This window comes from Cherax quadricarinatus, chromosome 2, assembly GCF_038502225.1.
Source record: "Cherax quadricarinatus isolate ZL_2023a chromosome 2, ASM3850222v1, whole genome shotgun sequence".
In the NCBI taxonomy this organism is placed as follows: Eukaryota; Metazoa; Arthropoda; class Malacostraca; order Decapoda; family Parastacidae; genus Cherax; species Cherax quadricarinatus.
This window is the reverse complement of record NC_091293.1, coordinates 76692126-76718256: the sequence shown is the minus strand read 5'-3', so window position 1 is coordinate 76718256 and position 26131 is coordinate 76692126. Positions and strand designations below refer to the sequence as shown.

The 26131-nt window shown below is 40.4% G+C and overlaps 1 protein-coding gene across 6 annotated transcripts in view; it reads left to right on the top strand.

Annotated features, from left to right (window-relative positions):
* The window catches only part of LOC128695902 (transient receptor potential channel pyrexia), a 325662-nt gene extending 312678 nt beyond the window's left edge, over nt 1–12984 (top strand). For all 6 annotated transcript variants that reach the window (XM_070089008.1, XM_070089002.1, XM_070089000.1 and 3 more), the window contains one exon: nt 4970–12984. In XM_070089008.1, the coding sequence (XP_069945109.1) occupies nt 4970–7468 (2499 nt within the window). In that variant the 3' untranslated portion in view covers nt 7469–12984. The remainder of the gene's footprint in view (nt 1–4969) is intronic.
* The last annotated feature ends 13147 nt before the right edge of the window (nt 12985–26131 follow it).

The window sequence follows — 26131 nt, the reverse complement described above, 5'->3', positions numbered from 1 at the left end:
CACTACCAAGCTGAGGTCACTACCATGCTGAGGTCACTACCAAGCTGAGGTCACTACCAAGCTGAGGTCACTACCAAGATGAGGTCACTACCAAGCTGAGGTCACTACCAAGCTGAGATCCCTACCATGCTGAGGTCACTACCAAGCTGAGGTCACTACCAAGATGAGGTCACTACCAAGAGGAGGTCACTACCAAGCTGAGGTCCTACCAAGCTGAGGTCACTACCAAGCTGAGGTCACTACCAAGCTGAGGTCAGTACCAAGCTGAGGTCAGTACCAAGCTGAGGTCCCTACCAAGCCGAGGTCACTACCAAGCTGAGGTCACTACCAAGCTGAGGTCACTACCAAGCTGAGGTCACTACCGAGCTGAGGTCACTACCAAGCTGAGGTCACTACCAAGATGAGGTCACTACCAAGCTGAGGTCACTACCAAGCTGAGGTCACTATCAAGCTGAGGTCCCTACCAAGCTGAGGTCACTACCAAGCTGAGTTCACTACCAAGCTGAGGTCACTACCAAGCTGAGGTCACTACCAAGCTGAGGTCCCTACCAAGCTGAGGTCACTACCAAGATGAGGTCACTACCAAGCTAAGGTCACTACCAAGCTGAGGTCACTACCAAGCTGAGGTCACTACCAAGCTGAGGTCACTACCAAGCTGAGGTCACTACCAAGCTGAGGTCCCTACCAAGCCGAGGTCACTACCAAGCTGAGGTCACTACCAAGCTGAGGTCACTACCAAGCTGAGGTCACTACCAAGCTGAGGTGACTACCAAGCTGAGGTCACTACCAAGCTGAGGTCCCTACCAAACTGAGGTCACTACCAAGCTGAGTTCACTACCAAGCTGAGGTCACTACCAAGCTGAGGTCACTACCAAGCTGAGGTCCCTACCAAGCTGAGGTCACTACCAAGATGAGGTCACTACCAAGCTAAGGTCACTACCAAGCTGAGGTCACTACCAAGCTGAGGTCACTACCAAGCTGGGGTCCCTACCAAGCTGAGGTCACTACCAAGCTGAGTTCACTACCAAGCTGAGGTCACTACCAAGCTGAGGTCACTACCAAGCTGAGGTCACTACCAAGATGAGGTCACTACCAAGCTGAGGTCACTACCAAGCTGAGGTCACTACCAAGCTGAGGTCCCTACCAAGCTGAGGTCGCTACCAAGCTGAGTTCACTACCAAGCTGAGGTCACTACCAAGCTGAGGTCACTACCAAGCTGAGTTCACTACCAAGCTGAGGTCACTACCAAGCTGAGGTCACTACCAAGCTGAGGTCACTACCAAGCTGAGGTCCCTACCAAGCTGAGGTCACTACCAAGATGAGGTCACTACCAAGCTGAGGTCACTACCAAGCTGAGGTCCCTACCAAGCTGAGGTCCCTACCAAGCTGAGGTCACTACCAAGCTGAGTTCACTACCAAGCTGAGGTCACTACCAAGCTGAGGTCACTACCAAGCTGAGGTCACTACCAAGCTGAGGTCACTACCAAGCTTAGGTCCCTACCAAGCTGAGGTCACTACCAAGCTGAGTTCACTACCAAGCTGAGGTCACTACCAAGCTGAGGTCACTACCAAGCTGAGGTCACTACCAAGCTGAGGTCCCTACCAAGCTGAGGTCACTACCAAGATGAGGTCACTACCAAGCTGAGGTCACTACCAAGCTGAGGTCACTACCAAGCTGAGGTCCCTACCAAGCTGAGGTCGCTACCAAGCTGAGTTCACTACCAAGCTGAGGTCACTACCAAGCTGAGGTCACTACCAAGCTGAGTTCACTACCAAGCTGAGGTCACTACCAAGCTGAGGTCACTACCAAGCTGAGGTCCCTACCAAGCTGAGGTCACTACCAAGCTGAGGTCACTACCAAGCTGAGGTCACTACCAAGCTGAGGTCACTACCAAGCTGAGGTCCCTACCAAGCTGAGGTCACTACCAAGCTGAGTTCACTACCAAGCTGAGGTCCCTACCAAGCTGAGGTCACTACCAAGCTGAGGTCACTATCAAGCTGAGGTCCCTACCAAGCTGAGGTCACTACCAAGCTGAGTTCACTACCAAGCTGAGGTCCCTACCAAGCTGAGGTCACTACCAAGATGAGGTCACTACCAAGCTGAGGTCACTACCAAGCTGAGGTCACTACCAAGCTGAGGTCACTACCAAGCTGAGGTCACTACCAAGCTGAGGTCACTACCAAGCTGAGGTCCCTACCAAGCCGAGGTCACTACCAAGCTGAGGTCACTACCAAGCTGAGGTCACTACCAAGCTGAGGTCACTACCAAGCTGAGGTCCCTACCAAACTGAGGTCACTACCAAGCTGAGTTCACTACCAAGCTGAGGTCACTACCAAGCTGAGGTCACTACCAAGCTGAGGTCCCTACCAAGCTGAGGTCACTACCAAGATGAGGTCACTACCAAGCTAAGGTCACTACCAAGCTGAGGTCACTACCAAGCTGAGGTCACTACCAAGCTGGGGTCCCTACCAAGCTGAGGTCACTACCAAGCTGAGTTCACTACCAAGCTGAGGTTACTACCAAGCTGAGGTCCCTACCAAGCTGAGGTCGCTACCAAGCTGAGTTCCCTACCAAGCTGAGGTCACTACCAAGCTGAGGTCACTACCAAGCTGAGTTCACTACCAAGCTGAGGTCACTACCAAGCTGAGGTCACTACCAAGCTGAGGTCACTACCAAGCTGAGGTCACTACCAAGCTGAGGTCCCTACCAAGCTGAGGTCACTACCAAGATGAGGTCACTACCAAGCTGAGGTCACTACCAAGCTGAGGTCCCTACCAAGCTGAGGTCCCTACCAAGCTGAGGTCACTACCAAGCTGAGTTCACTACCAAGCTGAGGTCACTACCAAGCTGAGGTCACTACCAAGCTGAGGTCACTACCAAGCTGAGGTCACTACCAAGCTTAGGTCCCTACCAAGCTGAGGTCACTACCAAGCTGAGTTCACTACCAAGCTGAGGTCACTACCAAGCTGAGGTCACTACCAAGCTGAGGTCACTACCAAGCTGAGGTCCCTACCAAGCTGAGGTCACTACCAAGATGAGGTCACTACCAAGCTGAGGTCACTACCAAGCTGAGGTCACTACCAAGCTGAGGTCCCTACCAAGCTGAGGTCGCTACCAAGCTGAGTTCACTACCAAGCTGAGGTCACTACCAAGCTGAGGTCACTACCAAGCTGAGTTCACTACCAAGCTGAGGTCACTACCAAGCTGAGGTCACTACCAAGCTGAGGTCACTACCAAGCTGAGGTCACTACCAAGCTGAGGTCACTACCAAGCTGAGGTCCCTACCAAGCTGAGGTCACTACCAAGCTGAGTTCACTACCAAGCTGAGGTCCCTACCAAGCTGAGGTCACTACCAAGCTGAGGTCACTACCAAGCTGAGGTCCCTACCAAGCTGAGGTCACTACCAAGATGAGGTCACTACCAAGCTGAGGTCACTACCAAGCTGAGGTCACTACCAAGCTGAGGTCCCTACCAAGCTGAGGTCCCTACCAAGCTGAGGTCACTACCAAGCTGAGTTCACTACCAAGCTGAGGTCACTACCAAGCTGAGGTCCCTACCAACCTGAGGTCACTACCAAGATGAGGTCACTACCAAGCTGAGGTCACTACCAAGCTGAGGTCACTACCAAGCTGAGGTCACTACCAAGCTGAGGTCCCTACCAAGCTGAGGTCACTACCAAGCTGAGTTCACTACCAAGCTGAGGTCACTACCAAGCTGAGGTCACTACCAAGCTGAGGTCACTACCAAGCTGAGGTCACTACCAAGCTGAGGTCGAGCCACCAGTAACCTACCATTAATTAAAAAAAATACTCGAGATATAAGTCTATAAAAATAAGAGAACGTATTTAAATCTTTTTTTTTATTTGTTTATGGGACGTTACTTCCTTGTTAGTGTCTCAAAGTTGACATTAAAATAACTGCTTAAAATGACTTATTGTTTGCTCTTCTACCTCATGGTGCACCTGGAGTGTACCTGGAGAGGTTTTCGGGGGTCAACGCCCCCGCGACTCTGAAACCAGGCCTCGTGGTGGATCAGGATCTGATCAACCAGGCTGTTTCCACTGGCCGCACGCAAACTGACGTACGAACCACAGCCCAGCTGGTTAGGTACTGATTTAAGGTGCCTGTACAGTGCCTTCTTGAAGACAGTCAGGGGTCTATGCTGGGAGGCAGTTGAACAGTCTTGGGTCCCTGACACTTACTGCGTTGTCTCTCAGTGTACTCGTTGCGCCCCTGATTTTCATAGGGGGAATATTGTATCTCCTGCCCAGTCTTTTGGTTTCATGCTGGTTTACAGTCCTATATGTAATCTGTATAACATAATATAAATAATAACGCCCTTTTTGTAACTATTTTTGACCAAATATTTTTCCAGTGCTTCAAAAGATTTTTCAAACATTTTGTTGTAGACTATGCATTTATTTTTTTTTTTTTTTTAATTCAAGTGGTTTCTTTCATCTGCAGAAGTCTTAACAGATTATTATGTTACAATTTGTTATTGTTACTTTTCGAAATGCTTTTCAACTTTTAATGTTTTCTTTGTTTAATTATAAAAGTTGAAAATTAATATATCTCACTATACAGCTATAATACTTTTTTTTATATTTGTTTTCATAATTTATTTTAGTTGTTTTGCCGTTAAAATATTTTATCTTTTGCCCCACAACGATTTTCATTCACAAATCATAAAAATTAGAGACTTATAATTCATAAATAAATCATTTCCGTCTCACACTATCCCGTAAGTACAGAACTTTGTCTGTGTTGTTTCTGCTTGAACAGACATTTTACACTTTCCTGTCATATATGTCTTAATACTGTTCAGTTAACTTTAAAGAGGGTTATTTGCATGTACATTTATGTTTCCTATAAACATACGCTTTTCCAATGTGTACAACTCCTGAATTTGTTCATTGTTCTCGAGCATTTTGTCATTACTAGCCTATCTGACATATTATATTTCCACAGGATCTTCGGGGGAAGAAGTACTGCCCAATCCATTATGCTGCACATAATGGAAACTTAGAAATTCTTCAAGCTCTTCTGAAAGCAGGTGCTGATCCTAATATAAAGGAAGGTGAGTTTGGTCGCACGTCACTGCACATCCTAGCTACTCGATGGAAGACTAACGAAGATAATTTTAAAGCTTGTCTTGATGCTCTTCTGTCGTGCAAGAAAATTAAAGTGGACACTTTAGATAGCAGTAAATCTTCCCCTCTATTTATGGCTGCTACTAAGAGTTGGGAGTATATGACACGTCAGCTGATTCTTAAAGGAGCTAGTGTTGATACTGCTGTTGGAAATAAGACAACAGCTGATATTATCCGCAAGAAGTTACCTGATCTTCTTGAAACAATTGATTTCTCTGTGATTGAAAAGCCTCAACGATGTTACAGTGATGAGTTATATGATGCCCTGATGGATGGTGATTTGGAGGTATTTCGGGATATTCTTAATGAAATTAATAAGTTAGAGGAGAAATCTAAAGCTTACATAGCTTCTTTACTTGATGAAGATCATGGAGAGTATACACTTCTACAGTATGCATGTGACAATGGTTTGGCTGACTTTGTAGAAGAACTGTTGAAGAATGGGGCTAATCCAGCAAGGATAGATGACACAAGCAAAATGTCTCCAATCCTCTATGCTACTAGGAATGGATTTCACAAGATTGTGGAAATGCTTATCAGAGCCATGAAAGAACGAGGTGAATTAGAGAAAGGTGCTCTGAAGCTAACAGATTTACGGAAAGAAACTCCTTTACACAAAGTGGTAAAGAGAGAGTATCCACTGCAGAATGAAGGAGTAAACTACTACCGATGTCTGCAAATCCTCTTGGATAAGAAGTGCTATCTAGACATTGATGCCCAGGATGAATTTGACAATACCCCGCTTCACTATGCTGTTCTTTGTGACGACCAGAGCTTTGTCCGTATATTGTTGCTAAACGGAGCTCATTTAGGTATCCGAAACAAATTTGGAACTCTTGCAATTACCCGAATCCAGCCATCTGTGCTTGAGGAAGTTCTTAATGACTGCATTAAGCACAGGAACAATGTTGCTGACCGTGACTTTGAAATCATCCTTCATTACAGTATGCTGGCTCCAGCACAGGCTTCTCAACAGCCAGAAACTGAATGTCTGCGATTCCTGAGTGGATCACGGAAACATAGGCGATTGCTGCGGCATCCCATCATTGACACTTTCCTCTTCCTTAAGTGGCAGAGAATTAGGCAGTACTACTTTTTCAATATCTTTGCTTATACAGCTTTCCTTATTCTTCTAACAGCTTATGTTCTTATCTATCATGGAACATTTGTTCCTCCATCAGAAGACACTAAACAGAATAATACTGATTTATCTGGATCAGATAATACTACAGAAAATTTGGAAGTTGTTAGAGAGATATTCATGGAGAATCTGGCTGTCAAATTTGTCTTCAAAGGCTTAATTTCGCTTTTTGCCCTCTATATAGCAGTTCGAGAAGGCATCCAGTTTTTTGTTTCATGGAAGCTGTATGTCTCACGGCTAGAAAATTGGCTAGAAATCTCTATTGTTTTGCTAACTGCTACTCTTCTTTTCATACCAATGGGTGATAAACCATTACAGAGTCTCTCTGCATGGTTGGTCCTCTTCTCGTGGATTGAATTCATTCTCTTACTTGGCCGCCACCCTTATCTTGCAGTGTACATCACCATGTTTACAACAGTCACATATAACTTCCTAAAATTTATCATCATGTTCTCCTTCATGATAATTGCTTTCAGTATCAGTTTCTATCTGGTATTCCAGGTTGATGACAACTTCATGACATACCATCAGTCTCTGTTAAAGACCATTGCTATGACAACAGGTGAAATAGAGTACACAGAACTCCCTCTTTCAACCTTTCCTATATCATCACATCTCTTATTTGTGTTGTTTGTATTCCTGATCGTTTTGGTGTTAATGAACCTTCTCAACGGTCTGGCTGTCAGTGATATCCAGCAGATCCAGCAAGAAGCTGAAATTGTTAGTTACAGCAGCCGTGTAGAACTTATTTCCTACATTGAGTCTGTATTTTTAGCAAGCCCAATCAGGCGAATTGTCCCAGGACCAATCACATGTTGTGAATCTGGCTCTGATGACTGCTACCTTGTATCTTGTCTGGACTCACCCAACCCAGTACTGAAGCTTCTTAATTGGATGGGTCGAAGGACCCTCATGTTTCACTCCTGCTTGCGTGATCCTTATATAACTGTCTATCCCAATCGTGGTTCTGATCGCTGGCATGTCTGCGACTGTCACTCTTTCCACCTCAAGGAAACTCAGATTGAAGCAGCAAAGGATGTGGTTCTTGAGAAGGAGCAAGCAGTTGCAAACCATCGTCTGTCTGGTTTGGAAAACCGCCTTGAAGAAGTAATGACAGCCATTACCACACTGACAGACAAAGTAAACAAACATGTTCTTTGTCCATCTCCTCAATGACTAGTGGCAGCCTCAGAAACCCTCCCAGAAGTTATCACTTAACTAATGTACTTAGATCTCAGTGTGTGTGCTTAACAATACCATGTATTACCTAGTGTTTCTTATTAACATACGTACCAGCTGATGTTTCTGTATTATTTTCTACATTTATAGACATTCTTCATGTTATATTGTCTTAAAGTCCAAGATGATTAATTAAGATAATTTCCCTATTGCAGTGATATCTATTATTTACAAACAATTTCTTGATGAAATATACAAGTCTGTGAATTTATCATTTATTAACATTACGCTTTACATCATGACACACTGTAATGTATTTTGATTTATGGATTTTAAAAATACTTGATTTCATTCGGAAAAGAATAAGACTTAAGTAATAATTTAATGAGTCTTAATAATTGAGCTGCATTTTGTGATAATACCTAGGCTAAGGAAAACATTTATAGTAGTATTAAGAATATTAGTTTTAAGTTATTATTGTAGTCTATGTAGAGAATGTGTTCTGAGAGTATTCCCTCCAGAGATGTGGACTTAAATACTAATATATAAAAGGACTGGTGTTTTACAGTCATGAGACTGTAAAATCAATTTTGTATACAGTAGAAAGTTTAGATTTTAATTTCCATTCTTGCATGAAAAGCTATAATTTTGTACTTAATTGTTTTTTAGTGTTGAGTATAGAATTTATGAGATGGATTTTGCAAAATGTAAAACCTAACGTTGCAGTTTTTTGATAATAATGTACCATGTAAATGAAAAGCATAAGACTTTCATTTAAAGAAATCTAATATAATTTGTGTGTATGTAGAGGTGCTTAATTTTACAGGTTACTCAAGATTTACCAGCTGTGGTTTACCTGGAAACCTGGAGTTTACCTGTGGTGTTTGCAAAATCTTCATTAGTTATTTTTTTATGTATTGCAAAGTTGCCTTTTTTTATATACATTAATGTACCTTTTACTTTTGAAAGAAATATGTTGATATAACAGGATAGAACCTGATATATTCATTACCTCTCCTGTAGACCCATGGATGCAAGTACAACAGACAGAAATCTTTAATATTCTGTCATGCCTTACAACAGACATCAGCAGGCTTAAGATTATGTAATGTCCAAAAGATATTTTGATTTTATTTACATTTTACATTGGCTTTTTGGTAGTTAGTTATATGTTAAACTACTGGTTACCGATTGTTTATTATTATACTAGTATCCCCTTTACTACACATTCTTTTATTATCTGACAATAAAAATAATTGTGACTGATTTTTAATCATCTGATGTTTTCAGCTTACAAGAGTAAGAACCTGTTTTCATATTGACAACTTTACTGTTAATCTAACTTTAGTTCAAGTGGTCACACAGGGATGGCAGGAACTGCTGGCTGGATGCTTCTGAAAAGTTGTTTACACAAAAATGGTAGAAATAGAAATTTATTTTCATAGGAATCTCATAAAAATCCAATTGATTTTGTGTATGAAAACACTCAAAAAGTTCTAAGCATGTATTGGTAAACATAAATATAATGGGTCAGATTATTCTTATTTCACTGAAGGAAGCAGCTTTTGCATTTGTTTTCCATAATAGTGTGCAAGTAAAATCTGTTTATAACAGTGTTTGGATGATAATTTGTGAAATTAAGCTATTTGTGTTAGGAATATATTCTTTTAAAGTCTGCTGTTCCAGCAAACTCAGAGTAGAGCATTTCTTAGTATCCCTCGCTTCCTTCCTTGTTGAGTTTAATGGCTATTGACCTATAAAGAGGTCATTAGGACAGAGCGCTCTATTTTATGAACTGACTCAAGATCACCTAGCAGCAGAGGAAGTAACAAAGAAGAAGCAACCTATGACTACCTGAATGTTAACAACATAAACGAGGAAATGTAGTGTGGATTGTCAGTTTTAGTGTGAGGTGAATGATGTAAACTTATGTTTTAGGCTTTCCTAGTCAAAAGAAGTTACACGAAAAAACACAACGTACATTAAATATGAAAGCATGGGAGAGGTGCCTAAGTAGATGAGGAGGCAGAAAGTCAAATTCACAAGTATGGTGTGTGTAGTAGCAGGAAGGGACCACTAGGCATGAGGTAAGATAGGGAAAGATGTTACTTACACATAAATGAGTATGTACAGGTACAAGAACATAAACTACATCACCCTGATCAAATCTGTATCTATGAGGAATTGAATCAGGGTGCTGAATGTTGATGATGGATGGATAGTTATCATGGAGATAGGAGTCAGCTGTGAACGGGAGGCATTTCCATTCACAGAGACGAAGGAGAGAATGAGGAGGATGTAGAGAGAACAGGATGTGGGATAGGATGAAGAAACTGCTGCAGGAACACTGTGGGGGAGACTGACGTTTGAAATGGAGCTTGAGGTGAGTGAGGTAGATGCAGTTGAAACAAAAACAGGCCAGTACAGCTCCCTCACTCACAACGGTTGAGATGATTAAAGGAAGGCTAGTTAGCTATGGATGGTTTGAACTTTTGTATAGCCAGTATGGTCTGCTGACTTTACCACAGAAGGTTGATTAATTTCTTCCCCATAGAGAATAGTGCCTCTGGTTCCAGAGGACCCAAGAAATCCCCAAGGGTTAGAATAATGTAAACTGGGGCAGTAGTAGCAAAAAATCTCAAAACCCCACCGCATTACCTAACGTTGGACAGATATAATGGAAAGTTGAAACCACCCAGCTGAAAATTGTGCATTGGAAGAAGAATGCCACAGTGCACAATCATTAGCATACAGCGAGTATTTAAGGTTTTATGGGATAGAAGCTAGTATAAGTGGCTTTGGCATGCTGCTCTTATCTGTATTTTTTGTACCTCTGTATGTGTGCTCAAATTTTAAATAAATAAATAAATAAATAACTGATCAAGACAAAAAAAAAGTTGGGCTGAGCATACAGCCCTGTTACCCCATTCTCTTGGGCAATTTTTCCCAAGTTATTTTATGCAAAAGGAGGACAGGAAAAGTCCCATTCATCAAGAAATTGTCATTGACCTAGGGTAAGTGACCTCTTTTACCAAAAGCATAAAGTTAGATAAGTATTCCCAGTCGCAACGCCATGTCAAAGGCTTTCTCAACATCTAGAAAAATAACATTAACAAAATACTTGCAGCTGAAAACCTGAAGAATATCATGCTCTGAACTCATTAAATGATCGAGTGTGCATCTGTGAGGGCAGTCGGTCAAAACAATAGACCAGAAAAGACAAAGGTCCATTATTCTCCCGGGCTTTCTGAGAATTGGCATATGTGCAAAACACCACTAGTGTCAAAATATACAAGATGCCTAAATCTTGTTGTACATTGCAGGCAACTTAATCAGACTTAACTAATTAAGACACGGTAGCATGACATACTTCTTTCCAGGACTGGGGCTTCTACCTTCACAGGATTTTAAGGCGGTGGGATGACCAATGGTAAAGTCTGTGAGTGTAAGGTTACAACTTTATAATGTAAAAATGCAGGATGATAACTGGCCGAGCTTCTGGTTTGGAAAGCAAGATACCTGGCGGTGGTGCTAGCTATGTTCACCTGAAAATCAATAATGACACTGTTGACCTTAAGGGAAGATATGGGGTGTCTGGCTCTTTTCTTGGTAATGTAATTGATAGAAGACAAGATGTACCTAATGGGCATGTCTCTGGTAAAAGTAAAAACAATCTCACCATGAGCTGCATTTGGTGTGTTGGATGGTATGCTTTGCCTGAGGCCAGGCAAATATAATCAATGAAATGTTTAGTAGACTCTTTGTCGAAAATCCTGTAATGTCTGTTACGATGACTAAGTATCTTACAGCTCTCAGGTGCTCAGAGAATCTCAGGCTTGTGTGGAACAACTGAGGTCTTACAAATAGCTGGCTCAGCAGCCTTAATAATTAAACTTTGGAGTCACTGTCGTCTCTGAATAGAAGAAGAGTGGCAATCCTGGAGAATAGCTTCAATCTGCTTTCTTGAAGCTGAACTAGTGAAGAAAGAGAAGTGTCGCCAGTATGTGAAATGCGGATCAGGAAATGGTTGGATCCCAGGGAGACGTCATAAATGCCAAGGTGAAGATGCAATATCCGAAGAAGACCAGGATAAATCTATTGCAGAAATATTATCAGTTTGACTATTTACATGAGTACCACTACCATCATTCAGAAGAGTGAGATTGTAATTGAAAACTGTCTGCTGTTTGTTTTTCTCTACAATCTGCCCTAAGATAACCCACTGATGCTGGAGGGCATTGAAATCACTAACAGTAGCAACGAGAGTGTTAAGCCCATCAACATCAAGTGGTTTGGAATGAGGACAGTAGAATGTACTAACAGCCAGGTACGCATCATTAAATTTAACTTTACATGTGAGTTGAGATTTGAATGCAATGGCATTCCACATGAAGGTAAAATATTATGAACCTAAATTGCGACTCAGTGCCCCTCATCTGTTTTATACGAGTGCTAGTTTCCAAGAGCAGCACTATCTGTGACTAAGTAAGAATTGTCTCGTGCAGACAAATAATCGAGGGTTGTTTAAGCTAGATCACCACAGTTCCACTGTAAGATAGAGTAGGTGTTGGTTTAAAAGTGTCGATTTTGATGAGAGCACTTAACCTTTAAATGGGTGGACCAGTAAGCCAGCGGAAACACTTGTCCTATTTCCTGACATACCTTACCTAACCTTCTCCATTAATTCAATTTTGATTTCTTATAGCAAACACAGCTTAGTATTTAACATATTTATTGATTCTTTCTCTGACAAAATAGACCCTTCCAGCGGAGTATTTTCGGACAGGAATTCTTTGACATTTTCTTTTCTTTTTTTTACCATAGTTTCCTATCTCGACGAAGCATTCGTGTGGCTTAAATGTAACATTGTTTGCATTGTACTTTATGTAAGAATGAAAGGTGAATAAAAATAAAGGTCGTGCAATAATTTTGTCGCTTTCTCTGCAAAAACTAAGATTGTTAACCATACCATATATGCATTTTTCTAAGATTACCATAGTGAACATTTATTAATGCATTAAGTCAGTGAACTTGGAGTATATTCTGCATTTAGGATCAATACCTGCAACCATTGCTGGGCAGCAGGATAAGTAATAGCTGGTGGTGGTATTTTATTTGTCAAGAAAGACGACGATTGTATCAGACATCATTGTGCTGAAGTGTTGTCTGACTACGAAAACTAAGAAATTAACTCTTCTCTTTGTACCAAAAAAGGTTTGTGCTGTATAATAAAGATATTAAACTAACTGCTGTATTAAATGGCTCTATAAATTCACATGTAAAATAATGAAAATGACGATTATAAACAAGACTTTTTACAAGTAAATAATGGGCTTGTTAAATGTAAAAATAATTATTGCAGTTACTGTGAGAAAGTTAGTCACCATCACAAAATTAATACATTTCTTTGATGCTAGATAATACTAACAAAATTAAGGCCGACCTAAGATGGCCTGGCTAACATTATGCTGAATTGTAACATATAACTATACAAAGTTGGAAAGTTAATTTTGGTGCATAATTCAAAATATACACACTACGCTAACTTTCAATAATAAATAATATATATATATATATATATATATATATATATATATATATATATATATATATATATATATATATATATATATATATATATATATATATATATATAGATATATATATATATATATATATATATATATATATATATAATATATATATATATATATATATATATATATATATGTATGTAAAATATATATATATATATATATATATGTATGTAAAATATATATATATATATATGTATGTAAAATATATATATATATATATATATGTATGTAAAATATATATATATATATATGTATGTAAAATATATATATATATATATATATATATATATGTATGTAAAATATATATATATATATATGTCTGTAAAATATATATATATATATATATCTATATATATATATATATATATATATATATATATATATATATATATATATATATATATATTAAAATACCTGTTTTTAGATTATTTTCAGTAGCCTACTATTTATGTATATGGTTATAACTACGACCATAATTTTTAAAAGGGTGGACAGGTAAGCCAGCGGAAGGCCTCAGTCAGATGACCAAAAGCTCCAACGACGGGTCATCTGACTAAAACCTGCGTCAGGAAACGCTTGTCCTGTTTCCTGACGAACCTTACGTAACAGACAGCATCAGCTGCAGGTCTTAAACATTTGATTCAGACTTCATTGAGATTATTCACTAAATTTTCATTTATTACAATTTACAAAAATAATTACTCAGAAAATAAACAAAGTGAATATTGCCTTAATTTTGAATTTCTTTGTAAAACTCCAGAAATATTTCTGTTTTTGCTACTCAAATAAATTGGATTGCTGTAGTATGTGTTTAATTAATTCCTATTCAGTCTTACCACAGTCTCTCTCATTGATCATTAGTCAAGCATTTAAATATATCATACATCTGTAAATGTGAGAATGAACATTTTTTTTTTTACATTTTCACCAGTTCATAAGCGTGTGAGGGGAAATATGGGGAAATTACCGCAGATTTATCTTTATATATATTTGCCTCTGGAGAATCTCGAGTGTCTGCACACTCTGAAGTCTCGTCTTGATCTAGTTTGGCCTAGGCAAAATTAAAAAAAAAATTTAATAACAATTAGAATGAATTTCTTTGCAATCTATCGAATAATATGTATGTGTGTGTTATAATAGTGGACATAGACACTCAGCTACTCTGCCAGCGAGTATTGAAATATTGTTGTCTCACTTCGTGAGAAATAAGTCACTCTGTCTGACTTTTTTGGGTTATCCCAGTTTCTCTACACATATGCTGTCATGTATGATAAATTATGTAACTATGAATAAACTTACTGACTAAAGTGCGCCACGGGTGTGAGGGAGATATGGGTTGCATCATACATTCACAGTCAAGTATGATAACATATGGGTCAACTATCAAGTGATTCATGGAGAGACAACTAGTTAACAGTCTTTACTAATGGTAGTATCTACAGACAGTTTGCTCCTTGCATGACATCCTCCTCAAGCAGGCAGCTAGAATAACAAATACAGTATGAACAGACTGGCAGTCTCTACAGAGATTAATATCAGGCAATGACTATACAATGCAAAAGAATGGCTGCACAATCAGAAACTACATCACGCTCGTGAATCATTCGTGGAACAAGGAACACAGGATCGCTTTTCAGGTAGTCTATGGGTTCTGGAGTAAGTTATATTGAAAAGAGGGACGAGTACTTAACTTAACAGAGAAGTGTAACCTGGTGCGCAACAGGCATAGAAGACATTAATAATCAATGTATAATAAAAGTTGACACACAGACGTCTCGAGTAACACTTAAAAACTAAGTATTTTAACTAAAATACAAAGAACACAACAACAAAAATTACTGAAGTAACAAAATTAAGAAATAGTTACAGATGTTTATACATTGCATTACAATGTAACGTGACACACGGTCACACAGCTTATTATAATCATGGGGGAGCGCTAAGCCCTTAGGATGCAACACACACAGCTTGAATGTGTATCAAAGTGATACACAGTCAAGCAAAGATTACGAAGTATGGCATAACCCAATGATGGTAAAGTAATGACTGTAATGACCTCCTATCTGTAACAGATATTCACATTCAACCCCCAACGCTGCTTAGGCGAGATATAAATATGTAGAGTGGTCATCAGAACTACGGGGATCAAATTCAGTAACAATGGCCAGCACCAAAACGAGAGATGCCAAGCCAATGATGATCCTTTTCAAATCACTTGTTCTCTCTAGGCTGGAATACTGCTGTACATTAACATCTCCATTCAAAGTAGGTAAAATTGCAGATCTAGAGAGTGTACAGAGAACCTTTACTGCACGTATAAGTTCTGTCAAGCACCTTAAAATTAACTACTGGGAACGCTTGGAAGCACTTGACTTGTACTCGTTGGAACGCAGGAGAGAGATATATATCATAATCTACACTTGGAAAATCCTGGAAGGAACGGTCCCGAATCTGCACATACAAATCACTCCCTACGAAATTAAAAGACTGAGCAGGAGATGCAAAATACTCCCAATTAAAAGTAGGGGCGCACTGGTACACCGTAAGTGTCCGGGGCCCAAGACTGGACAGATACCTAAAGTCAGTGCCGGATCAGCAGGGCTGTGGTTCGTGCGTTAGACATATATATATATATATATATATATATATATATATATATATATATATATATATATATATATATATATATATATATATATATATATATGCAAGGAATTCGCAAGAGCAGGCGAAATATACACAAACACTGATCTCTGGCTGAAGGAGACTCGAGCCTACGAACCTTGGAACAAGGTACGCAGTGCTTTACCAATCTACCCATACTGGACCAATACCTTGGAGTCCAGCTTGCGCTAGACTTTGATCCAAGGCAGCCAGCTTTCAGGGAGAAGGCTTACAGCTTTTCATCTCATCCCATGCTGTATATTTATACTGATATCACCTGCTGATGCTGGAAGATCAAAAAAAAAAAATCATGAATTCAGAGACAGCTCACTCACAAGTTAAGTAAATTTCAAAGTATTTTATCTATATCATCAGCCCTTCTGGGCAAACACTTTTTATAAATATTATGAATAACTCAACCGCACATAAGCAGTATTATAATACATAAGCATCAGGCATAACGCACATAAGCAGTACAGTATTAAGCAGTATTATAATACATAAGCATCAGGCATAACGCACATAAGCAGTACAGTATTATAACACATAAAATGTACTACCTCATATTAATAATAAAGTAAAATATTGAATAATTGTGATCTACCACTTTTTACCATTCATTCATTCATAAGAGGTTCGCCGGTACTTCCGGCCCGGGTAACTTTTTACCTGCTGTGGAAAATTGCATTTACTTGGATGTATCATTATTTACATAACAGTAAATGAACAAAGATAATTATTATTTATCAGTTAGACAAGTAGGAATTTGGGACACTTAGGTGGCAAAAAATGTCCCCCTTCGATACCTACCACTGTCATATCCACAAGTTGCTCTGGACCTATTAATTATAAATAAAAGATACATCACCAGGAATTCTGGTAAATATATAAATTTGTGGACTGTATATTAAAAGTAATAAATGATTATATATGTATATATACATTTATACAACAGAAGGAGAATATATCTTAATCATAACACTCGCCAATTAGACTGGAGATTAATGTGTATCATACTCAGAAAACCTCACTGTCTATCTATGAAAATAACACTGGCCAGAGTTAAACATAACAGACTTATCTGAGGTTCCTGGAGCTGTCTTGTCCAGTCACCTGATATCTCAAGTTATGCAGGAATACACATCCAACAATTTCGCCTCCTATTTGAGAGGTGTCAACCCAATTTTAACCTCTAGAGTACGAAAAATTCTTCCCATTATACACTACCGTTAGTGTCTAATTCAAACAAAATGGCGAGTCCTTCTGCGCAGACGCAGCTTCCCGTTTTCTGTGACAAATATTATTAAATACAGTATAGGCCATCTATTTACCTATAAATTACCGTATTTCCGGAAAATATACAGTACTTTCCACACTGCGGCCGGGCAGAGTTCGTTGCTAAACGACTCAAATTACTCCTTCCTTTAGGAGACGATTCCAGCCGGTTCTGGCTTGAGTGGCTGTTCTCCTAGTAGGTCTTACTACGATTTCCTCTTCCTGCATCACTTGGTCAGTGTTACCTTCCGTATCACTCGTGTCACTTTCCCTCAGGTTTTCATTTATGTTTGATTGAACACCTAATTCCAACGGAATCAATTTATTAATTGTGCATAAACTTCCTGGCCATGACACAACACTTTGACATTTCTGACAACACCTTGTGCATCTGGGTATAATGTCAATACTTTGCCCAGAGGCCACAATGTTCGATGTTGTTCAGCATCAATCAACACAATGTCACCTGGTTGAATGTTCTGTCGATTTACTGCCTCTGTCGCACCATAAAAGTGTTCACGTAGTGTAAGAAGATATTCCTTACGCCACACATTAGACCAATGATCAATTACTTTATTTAACATTTTAAATTTATTACACAACACTGCCATATCATTGTAATCTTCATCACTTTCTTCCAGATTATCTCTATAGACAGGGGCAGCTTCCAATTTCCTTCCACATATTAGGTGAGAAGGTGTTAATACATCTGCATCAGGTGTATCACTCATGTACGAGAGAGGCCTATTATTTATACGATTCTCCGCCTCCACTAACACTGCACGGAATTCTTCCAAATTAATTCTCTTCCGGTGTAGTACTTTACGGAGACACCTCTTCACTGTGCCTATCAGTCTTTCGTACAGCCCCCCCTGCCAAGGGGCTCTAGGAGTAATAAATTTCCAGGTGCACCCTCGTTGGGTTAAGAGAGATTGAACATCGTTACTATTATTTAATTCTATCAAATGTTGAGCACCTGCTACAAAATTTGTGGCATTATCCGAAATCATCAACCTCGGACAGGATCTCCTAGCTGCAAATTTTCGAAACAGCTGTATAAACTGTTCTGCAGACAAGTCCTGTGCCACTTCTAAATGAACTGCCCTAGTAGCAGTACAGGTGAACAAACAAACATACACTTTCAGTGGAACACCATCTGAAGTACCTGTTAAAATTATTGGACCACTATAGTCTACACCTGTTACATCAAATGGTTTCACTAATTGTACACACTCCTTTGGCAATGGTGGAGGACCTGGGTACATATAGGATCTGGCATCCACACGGCGACATGTTACACAAGATTTAATCACCCTTTTTACACTTTGCCGTCCTTGTGGAATCCAGAAAGTTTCCCCAATACAATTTAAGGTATCTTGTACCCCACCATGCATTGCATTTTTATGGGCATTTAGAACAATCAAATTTGTTAGATGATGAGTTTTGGGCAGTAAGATAGGGTGTTTAGCATAATCACACAATTCAGCATTTTATAACCTACCTCTGCACCTAATTATATTGTTCTCTAAATACAGCCCCAATTTCTCTATTATGGAACCTTTCATAATTTTTCTTTCCATCATCAATTTAATCTCATTTCCATAGATTTCCTCCTGTACCCTCTTTATCCAATATTCAAGAGGATGTGAAAACTTAAATGAAATATTCATCTTGTTTAGAAATTTAAACACCAACTTAGTTACATTGATTAGTTTGGGTAAAGAAGAATATCTATTTATATCAATGGCTAAGGGAGGACAAACTATTGGAGTGGTGGTCACAGTAATTTCAACAGGAGCAATATACACCTTTTGTACAGGCCAATTAGCTTTATTTACCAACCAGCTCGGTCCTTTAAACCATGATACAGCATTTACAAATTTAGCATAAGGTAAACCTCGAGACAAGAAATCAGCTGGATTCTCCTCACCAGGTATATGATTAAATGTTAACATATGCTGACCCAAACTATTGTACTTCTCTTGCATCTGATTAATTTCAGTGACTCTGTTTTGTACGTACACAATTTTACTGTTTCCATTACGAATCCATTGTAAGGATACCTCATTATCAGACCAAATTACAGTGTCGCTAATATTTATCTCCTGCAACTTATTTCTGATATAATTAGCTAATTTGACACCTACATAAATGGCTGTTAATTCCAACTGAGGTAAGGTATGTGATTTAATTGGAGACACTTTAGCCTTAGACATAACAAGAGAAATAACACTATTGCATTGAAGGTAAGCAACTGCTCCATATGCCAATTTTGAAGCATCACAAAAAATTTGGAGCACATTTTTTCCATTTGGATTGGCCACCTGGCGTGGGAACTCCAACATTGGAATTTTCTCATAATCACCAATTAATTCATCCCACCTGTTAATGAATTCCTCAGGTAGAATTTCATCCCAAGCACATTTAAGTTTCCATGCTTCCTGAATTAATAATTTCCCTCTTATAGTAAGGGGTGACACTAAACCTAGTGGATCAAAACATTTGGAAACTTCAGCAAGCAAAACTCTCTTAGTTAATTTATTGGGCATACTGTAATTATTAGGTTTTAACATTAACAAATCTCTCTCAGTATCCCAAGTTAAACCCAATACATTACTACATTTTGGTACTTCATCTCCAGGGAAATCTTTACTCATTTTGTCTTTTAATTTGGACGAATTATTATTCCATTCCCTCAGAAGCATATTTGCACTTTGCATTATTTCATTAGCCTCTCCATAAGTCATTAACAGTTCCTCTTCAGTTGACGTCACACCCAGGAAATTGTCCACATAAAATTGTTTGCTCATTACTTTACTCAACGGACTTTCCATATGTTTAAGGTGTGCATTTATCGTCGCTTGAAGTAGGAACGGACTGGATGTAGCACCAAATAATACGCTCCTAAAGCGAAAGGTTTTCAGAGGGCTAAGTGGGTCACTAGGATTCTCAGGCCATAAGAAGCGGGTACAATCCCAGTCAGCCTCTTGTAAACCCACTCTTAGGAAAGCTTTACTTATGTCAGCCGTAAAGGCATAATTTTTCATCCTGAAATTTAATAAGATACCTCCTAATTTTTCCATCAACGACGGACCTGTCATCAAACAGTCATTTAAACTAGGTACATTTTTGTTACTCCTGGCACTACAATTAAACATCACTCCATGATGTGGCAAATAGTGACCATAAATTTTGGCTTGCTCAGGAGGTACCTCTTCTATAAATTTATTAATTAACTGCTCAGCAATTATATCATTATAGGCAGTTAACAATTCTGGTGTCTTACTCAGTTCGCGGAGCTGAGCCTTTAACTGCCCATATGCCATTCTGTAATTAGTGGGCAATTCTGGATGGTTCAGTCTCCACGGAAGTCGTACCCAGTATTGTCCAGATTAAAATTTTACATCTTTCAGGTACTGCTCCTGAGTAAAAGAATCGTCTGGGATTTCTTCATTTACATTTATTCTAGTGCTGTCTAATTCCCACAATTTATGCACTGGTTCAACACCATCCTCTATGGAAGAATTATGCTGGGGTACAACTTCATGAGTAAGACACACAGTTATGATATTTGTAGTTTCCTCTAGTCATGAATTATTATTACGAGGAATCCTACCATACATTACATGGCCTCCAGCAGTCTTCAAAAAGGTGACACCACATTTCTTTACCATACCCTTTACAAAGGAGGCTGCTAAAGTGTAATGAGTTCACAATTTTGCCATTATATTTCAAAACTCATTTATTTGATTACCACTTTATTGTTCACCACAGCTTATATTAGTCCCTTTTATATTGTTTTCCCTAATTCTAACTTTAAAGAATTACCTTTAAAGTACTACCTACTATCATATTCCCAAGCTCCATTATTTGATCATCACTTTATTTGTTCACCACAAATTATTTTAGTCTCTTTTATATTTTCTCCTTTATTTTAGCTTTAAAAAAAACTACCTTAGCTCATTATTTTTACATTTGTTAAATAATTCAGGTGCTATTTTTTAGCTTTAGACTGTTTACTTTGTTTTATACTTAATTCTAACTATAGATTCACTACAAATCTTATGATTACAAGCATTGATCCTGATACCAACCTCTTATTTAATGACTTAAATGAATCAAACAGTTACTGTAATTACTATACAGCAGAACAATCAAAGGCACTTCTCAGAGCCAACAACAACATAACTGTCTTTAACTAAAATATCAGATCTTTAAGCAAGCATTACGATGACCTCATAGCATTACTTAATTCCTTGCATGCCAATATGTCCATCATTACACTAACTGAAACCTGGCTAAAGCCTGATACTACTGATGTCTATGCCATTCCTGGTTACACAGCCTTACACAATTGTAGGCCAGACCAACAAGGGGGTGGCACAGCTATATACTACTCAGACCAACTAGAATGTATCACTAATACTTGCACAAGGGATGAACATGGGGAATATATAATAGCTAAATTCAAATCCAAATACCTACAAAAACCTCTCACATTGATAAACATCTACAGAGTTCCACAGTCAAACATTAGCCAATTTAGTCAAAACCTAGGAAGTATGATAACTGATGCACGCATGAACAAAGATCACTTACTACTCTTAGGTGACTTCAATATAAATCTCCTGCAAGACCAGGACCCACACGTTACTGAATTCACAAACACAATGAGTAACTGCATGTTGCTACCAACAGTAACAAAACCTACAAGAGTTACAGAGACTAGTGTTTCCCTACTTGACCACATCTGGACCAACACCATATCCCCTTTAAAATCAGGCATAATCACAGATAATACCACAGACCACTACCCTACATTCCTCATAACAACTCTTGGTAAATTACCCCAAGACACTACTAAAGTCACCTTCAGACTTCACAATGAGGCAGCCATTAATAACTTCACAGCAGCAGTAACAAACATTGACTGGCACACTGAGCTAGAAATCTATACAGATATTGACGAATGTATTAATAATTTTCTAAGAAAGACCCAATACCTCTATAACAAGCACTGCCCTAAAAAAACTAAACAGATGACAGCTAAGAGACTGAACAGTCCCTGGCTAACACCCAGCATTCTCAAATCCATAAATACAAAACACCTATACGAAAAACAGTACAGAATGGGTCACATAACCAGAGACCAAACAAAACGTTACTCGTCAATCCTAACCAGCCTGATAAGAAGGGCAAAAAAATTGTATTATGAGAACAGATTATCCAACTTACGAGGTGATGTAAAAAAGACCTGGAAAACCCTATCAGAAATTCTAGGAACAAAAAAGATATCACGAAATAGCGAAATAAAATTAGCAAAATCAGATGAACCCCAACTCCCACCAACAGAAACAGCAAACAGACTCAATGATTTCTTCTCCACTATAGGACAAAACCTTGCCAATAAAATCCCAAGCTCAGATACCCCACCAAATGACTACCTCACTGGCAACTACCCGAACACACTGTTCCTTGCTCCGACTAACTCATACAAAGTCTCCCTTATTATCAACACACTAAAAAACAAGGCAGGAGATTTGATGCACCATCCCCCCAATGAAAAGCAGGGGTGTCACTAGCACGTTAAGAGACCATACAATAAGTGTCAGGGGCCCGAGACTGTTCAACTGCCTCCCAGCACACATAAGGGGGATTACCAACAGACCCCTGGCAGTCTTCAAGCTGGCACTGGACAAGCACCTAAAGTCAGTTCCTGGTCAGCCGGGCTGTGGCTCGTACGTTGGTTTGGGTGCAGCAAGCAGCAACAGCCTGGTTGATCAGGCTCTGATCTACCAGGAGGCCTGGTCACAGACTGGGCCGCGGGGGCGTTGACCCCCGGAACTCTCTCCAGGTAAACTCCAGGTTTCCAGGTGTTCGAACACTCTCCTCCTGATAATCTTCTCCATGACTTTGCACACAATACATGTCAGAGACACAGGTCTGTAGTTTAGTGCCTCGTTTCTGTTTCCTTTCTTAAATATGGGGACTACATTAGCTGTCTTCCATTTCTCAGGTAGTTGCCCAGTTTCAAGGGATGTGTTGAAGATCGTGGTTAGAGGCACGCACAGCATCTCTGCTCCTTCTCTAAGGACCCATGGGGAGATGTTGTCCGGTCCCATCGCCTTTGAGGTGTCAAGGTCACTTAAGAGCTTCTTTACCTCCTCCTCAGTTGTTCGTATGTCATCTAACTCTTGTTGGTATATTCCCTCTTGATGTTCCCTTATGTGCTGTCTTCCCACAGCCCTTCCTGTCTCTACTGTAAAAACTTCCTTAAATCTCCTGTTCAGCTCCTCACATACCTCCTGATCATTTCTTGTGAGTTCTCCACCTTCTGTCCTTAATCTGATCACCTGGTCTTTGACTGTTGTCTTCCTCCTGATGTGGCTATGCAACAGTTTCGGGTCAATCTTGATTCTCGATGCTATGTCATTTTCATACTTTCGTTGGGCCTCCCTCCTTACCTGTGCGTACTCATTCCTGGCTCTGCTACTGATCTCCCTGTTTTCGTGTGTTCTCTGCCTTCTGTACTTTTTCCATTCTCTATTGCATTTTGTTTTTGCCTCCTTACACCGTCGTGTAAACCAGGGGCTCGTTCTGGTCTTCACATTGTTACTGTTGCCCTTGGGAATAAACCTTTCCACTGCCTCCTTGCATTTTGTTGTTACATATTCCATTATTTCATTTACTGGCTTTCCTGCCAGTTCTCTGTCCCACTGGACCTCCCGCAGGAAGTTCTTCAACCCTTTGTAGTCCTCTCTTTTATAGTCAGGCTTTTCCCATTCAACTCCTGTTATTCTCTCCACTTGCAGCTCTACTATGTAATCAAAGCACAGAACCACGTGGTCGCTAGCTCCTAGGGGACTCTCATACTTGATGTCCTCAATGTCTGAGCTGCCCAGGGTGAACACAAGGTCCAATCTTGCTGGTTCATCCTCCCCTCTCACTCTGGTAGTGTCCTTAACATGTTGGTGCATGAGGTTTTCCAGCACCACGTCCAACATCCTGGCTCTCCATGTTTCGGGACCCCCATGTGGCTCCAGGTTTTCCCAGTCAATCTCCCTGTGGTTGAAATCCCCCATAACCAGCAACTTTGCTCTGCTGGAGTGAGCTCTTCTTGCCACCTCAGCAAGTGTATCCACCATTGCTGTGTTGCTCTCTTCATATTCCTCTCTTGGCCTCCTGCAGTTCTGTAGTGGATTATACATCACTGCAATGACCACTTTGTGTCCCCCAGACTGAAGTGTACCTGCTATGTAGTCTCTTTCTCCCGTCTCATCTATGCCTTCCATTTTCTCGAATTTCCATCTGTTTTTTACGAGCAGAGCAACCCCCCTCCCCCCCTGCCCCTTCTATCTTTCCTCTTGATCTGGTATCCTGGTGGGAAGATTGCATCTGTTATTGTCTCCGTGAGTTTTGTTTCTGTAACTGCTATGATGTCTGGGGACTTCTCATTGATTCTTTCTTGCCATTCCTCATGTTTATTCGTTAATCCATCTGGATTTGTGTACCAAACCTTCATCTTCTGTTCTAATACTGTAACTGTGGTGCAGGGGGTGGAAACAGAGGGATCGGTGTGTGATGGTTGGTTTGGATTGTTCAGTTGCCTTGGGGGTGTCGTGGCTGGAGTCCTTCTGCAGGTGTTTCTGGGGAGTGCGTTTGTCCTTCCATTTGATCCTGGGTTATTCTGCTCTCCTTTTTCATTTCCTCCCATTTCTCCTTTCGCTTTTGAACTCTCTCTTTCATTGTCTTCCTTTCGTCCTGTGTTCTGTCTCGATCGAGGTACACACTCCGGAACTCCTGCTTGCCTCTCAGCCATGCTTTCTCCTGCAGGATCATGGTTTGAGTTGATTCTGCCTTGAAAATTACTTTGAGAGGCCGATTCCTTTTCTTTGTGAACCACCCAATTCTCCAAAAATTTGCCACCTGGGTCATGTCCCCCTCGCCTATCACCTTCATGATATCTTCAATCGCTTTTCTCTCCTCCTGCTTTCTTTCATCATAAGTTTCCCCTTTAGCTTCGTCTAGCCCATAGACAAACACAGATCTCTCCCTTTCCACCTCCCACTGTGACTCCCATTGCATCCTCTGATGTGTTTTAGTTCCTTCCCATGGAGTGTTCCTTCCTTCAGTCCCTTCCCTAGTTATGGCCCCTATGCTTCTTGGTTTGTCCTTCCTGCTCAACTGTTCCTGGCCCCCACAGGTATCTGGTAAGGTCCTTGCACATGTCCTAGTTCCTTCAATGTCTTCCAACCTCTCATTCTGTCCTAGTGTGCTCCCTGTCTTTGTTTTGGCCCCATGTGGGTTTGACAGGACCTCTGCATACAGTTTAGTTTCCATGCTTCCTTCAGACCTGTTGTCTGTGTTTGATGTAGCCATTGCCGATGCTACTTCTGTAATATCTTTGTCTCTGTGCTGTTTCAGATGTCTCAGCTCCTCTTCTAATCTCTCTATCTTCATTTCTGCTGCTGTGGCCTGTTGCTTCCACCTTCTGCATTCTGCTGCTAACCTCTCTTCCATCATCCTTTCCAGCTCATCTAGTCTCCTTCCCCAGTCTTCCTCCCTTTTTTTGAGCTCTACCTCCCATTCCTCCCTCCCAGATTCATCCTTGGAGCCCCTTGTTCTCATCCTGGTTCTAGGTTCCCCCGGTGCTCCACAGAAGGGGGGATGGGTGGTTAGGGGGAGGGGAATAGATGGTTAGGAGGAGAGGGGATGGATGGCTGTGGGGGAGGGGGAGGATGGTTATTGGAGGGGTAGAGATAGTTGGGGGAGGGGTTAGATGGTTTGAGGGAGAGAGGGGATGGATGGTTATGGGGGAGGGGGAGGATGGTTATTGGAGGGAGGGAGGTAGTTGGGGGGTTAGACGGTTTGGGGAGGGGTTAGGTGGTTTGGGGGAGGGGTTGGTGGCTAAGGTGAGGTGGTTAGGGAAGGGGGAGAGGTGGTTAGGGGAGGGGGGTACGTGTTTGTGTCAAGTGGTGGAGGGTGTGTGTGGGTGTGTGTGTGGGTGTGTGTGTATGTGCATGTGTGTGTGTGAGTGTGTGTGTGTGTGTGTGTGTGTACTCACCTATTTACTCACCTATTTGTGGTTGCAGGGGTCGAGTCCTAGCTCCTGGCCCCGCCTCTT